This window comes from Rhodamnia argentea, chromosome 7 (assembly GCF_020921035.1).
Source record: "Rhodamnia argentea isolate NSW1041297 chromosome 7, ASM2092103v1, whole genome shotgun sequence".
Classification (NCBI taxonomy): Eukaryota; Viridiplantae; Streptophyta; class Magnoliopsida; order Myrtales; family Myrtaceae; genus Rhodamnia; species Rhodamnia argentea.
The window spans coordinates 13,175,078-13,178,459 of record NC_063156.1 but is presented as its reverse complement, the minus strand read 5'-3'; the positions used below and the strand labels follow the sequence as shown (position 1 = coordinate 13,178,459).

The window sequence follows — 3,382 nt, the reverse complement described above, 5'->3', positions numbered from 1 at the left end:
TGTTTGCTCACTCAAATCATGCTGGTTCTTCGATATCAACAAGTAAGAACAACAATTATTTCGAGTTTCGATCTTCACTTTTGTTTCCTTTCTCGAATTATATTGTATATTCCTCCCCCTCGGCGCTGGCACATCGGAGGCATCTACATCGATTGTGTACGAGGATTTTGTCCTGAATATCTTAATCTCACAATCCTAACTTCTTGGACTTGTCTATGGAGCTTAAAATTATTGCACTCTCACCTCTAACCTCAAGTTCCAGTTTCTCATTTTCATTCTGCTCATCTCCTCCTTGCTCTCTCTGCTTTCTTTGTTAATCCCAATTCCATGCTCAAATGGTGGAGTCTCTGCTCTTTCCTTTCCCTTCTTCTCCTGCCATTCTTTTCCGGTTTAGTCGATGCTCAAGCTTACAATGCAACTGCAGGCCTTTCTACTAGATGGACAGCTAATGATCGTCCGCAGCTAGATTTTCTTTTTCCCATTTCGCCCATTCTTCACAGAGGACACAGTGGCTCCGTCATGGAATTCACATGTGGCTTCTACTTCCTTGCCTACTGGAAAGTTTGCTTTTTTGGCATTTTTATGGCTCCCACCGACCAAGTGGTGTGGTCTGCTAATCAAAACAATCCAGTTAGGGACAACGCCACGCTGGAGCTTACGGCGGAAGGAGATTTGGTCTTGACGGATGTTGATGGGTCTATGGCTTGGTCAACCAACACTACGGGTATGTCTGTTGTAGGCATGAACTTGACAGACTCTGGCAATCTCGTGCTATTTGATAAGAACAACGCCACAGTGTGGCAATCCTTCGATCGCCCTACGGACTCACTTGTCCTTGGGCAGAAATTGAAGGTGGGGCGGAAATTGACCCCGAGTGCTTTCGCATCGAATTCGGCGGGCGGTTTACTTTCACTTTCACTGACTCATCTCGGTTTATTTGCCCAGATAGAGACTGATCCTCCGCAGGTGTATTTCTCTGTTTGGATAAATTTCCCTAACACAAGCCATGACTCTAACTACATTGAATTTATTGAAGGAGATCTGGCATTGTTCATGAATTCCACAAGAAATGGGTCTGTGCTTTCTGGTTTTGATGCATCTGCGCAGTACATCAAGTTTGAATCCGATGGACATTTGAGATCATATCAACCGGATGGATCGGAGCGGGGTTTAGGAGATGATCTTCTTACACCAGAGCTTGGGGATTGTAATTATCCAATGGTTTGTGGTAAATATGGAATTTGTAATATGGACAGGCAGTGTAGTTGTCCAACATCAAGCGATGGGAAAAGCTACTTTAAGCCCGTGAGTGTTAGAGATCCTAAACTTGGGTGCGTGGAAACTGTTCCTTTGTCTTGCGAGGCTTCACAGTTTCAAACCTTTTTGGAGCTTAATGACACTTCTTACTTCACCTATTACAGAGACCCGCAGCTTACCCCAGATCTAGCAAATATAGAAAAGGAGAGTTGCAGAAAGGCCTGTGCCAGCAACTGCTCATGCACAACAGCTTTTTTCCTAAATGATTCAGGTTCTTGCTACTTATTATCTCAAGTATTTTCGCTTATATACTTAGAACAAACTCCTAGCAATTCCATTGCTCTCATTAAAGTACAGAACACTAATGAAGTACCTTCTCTTGGAAATAGGAAAAAGTCCAGCATTCTTAAGGTAATATTACTCAGTTGCAGCGTTGGGTCACTCATTGTCTTGACCATTCATTATGCGGTCAAAAATATTCTAGCTCTTAGGAGGCAAGAAGTCGACGAAGTTGAAGAGGACTACCCAGAGCAGCTGCCTGGGCTACCTACAAGGTTCACTTATGATGATTTACTAGCCGTTACAAAGGGTTTCAGTAAGAAGCTCGGTGAAGGAGGCTTTGGCTCTGTTTTTGAAGGTACTCTGACTGACGGCACAAAAGTTGCGGTAAAGCGCCTTGATAGGGCACGCCAAATAAAAAAATCTTCTCTAGTGGAGGTCGAAACTATTGGCAACATTCATCATGTCAACTTGGTGAGACTCATTGGAATTTGCGCCGAGAAGTTCCAAAGGCTGCTGCTAGTCTATGAATACATGTCCAATGGTTCTGTGGATCGGTGGATCTTTCACAAATCGAAAGGGTCATTCGTGCTTGACTGGAAACAGAGGAGAAAGATAATTTATGACATAGTTAAGGGCCTAAATTATCTCCACGAAGAATGCAGATGGAAGATAGTTCACATGGACATTAAACCTCAAAATATTCTTCTGGATGAAAACTTTAATGCTAAAGTTGCTGATTTTGGCTTGTCTAAAATGCTTGATAGGGACAAAAACCAAGCGGAGACTACAGTGAGGGGCACTCCTAGCTATATGGCCCCGGAGTGGCTGAGTGCAACAATTACTGAAAAAGTCGATGTCTATAGCTTTGGTGTGGTAGTTCTGGAGATAGTTTGCGGAAGAAAAGTATTTGATAGCTCTCAAAATGAGGAAGACAGGTACCTACTTGATGTTTTTAAGAGAAAGGCAGAAGAAGGGCGACTTTTGGATATCGTTGAGAACACTTGTGAGGATCAGCAACTAAATCGACCCCACATGGTAAATATGATGAGACTTGCTGCATGGTGCTTACAGGGTGATTTTTCAAAAAGGCCTTCCATGTTGATGGTCATCAAGGTGTTGGATGGAGTTATGCAAATTCCGGATGACCTAGGTTATGAGTTTTCACATCACACCTTGAATATTGATGCAAGGGTTGGTCAGAAGAATGTTGATTTTGGCCCTACAATTTCTGTGTTACCATCAATTCTATCCACTCCACGGTGATCTTGTGTGCAATGTTACTTCTATTTGTCTTATGTAGCGTCATTTGAAGTTTTTGATCATTCCGTGTTGTTGTCAATTTGCCGAACTGCACTATAATATTCTTGTTGTGCTCGACAGTACAAAAACCATTTCCTATTATGAAACTATACATGTCTGCTTATTTTTTGTGGATAGTGAATTCAGACGAATTTGACGTACGTTCTAGTTGTTGAATTGCATCTCCATAGACAGTCAATTGTGTTTTAAGTTGAAGTGCTTAAAGTGAGGTGATTTGTTTTTTCTGGGCGAGGACCCTTCTTATGCAAAGGAAATGCAGGATTCACACGGCATGAAGGAACAAGACGTACCGAATGTAGTCATCATCACTGCCTGGAACGTGTACGACGCAAGGCATAAATGTCCGAATCTCTCAGTTCGCATATCACAAATTGTTTTGGTTCTTTCAATCACATTCCCAGTTCCCAGTTCTGGTGTAGGTTTCATTCTAATGTTGGAGTGAGAATCTCTAACACTACCCTTTTTTCCCCTCCAGTAAAACTGCGACCTTGTCATACAATCACTAAGGTAATTGACAGAGTGA

General features: G+C 42.4%; 1 protein-coding gene across 1 annotated transcript; it reads left to right on the top strand.

Moving 5' to 3' along the window:
• The first annotated feature begins 519 nt into the window (after positions 1-519).
• LOC115741880 (G-type lectin S-receptor-like serine/threonine-protein kinase SD2-5) lies at positions 520-2,802 on the top strand. The gene has a single exon (XM_030675895.2). It carries the CDS (start codon positions 520-522, stop codon positions 2,800-2,802), a length of 2,283 nt encoding a protein of 760 aa, XP_030531755.2.
• The last annotated feature ends 580 nt before the right edge of the window (positions 2,803-3,382 follow it).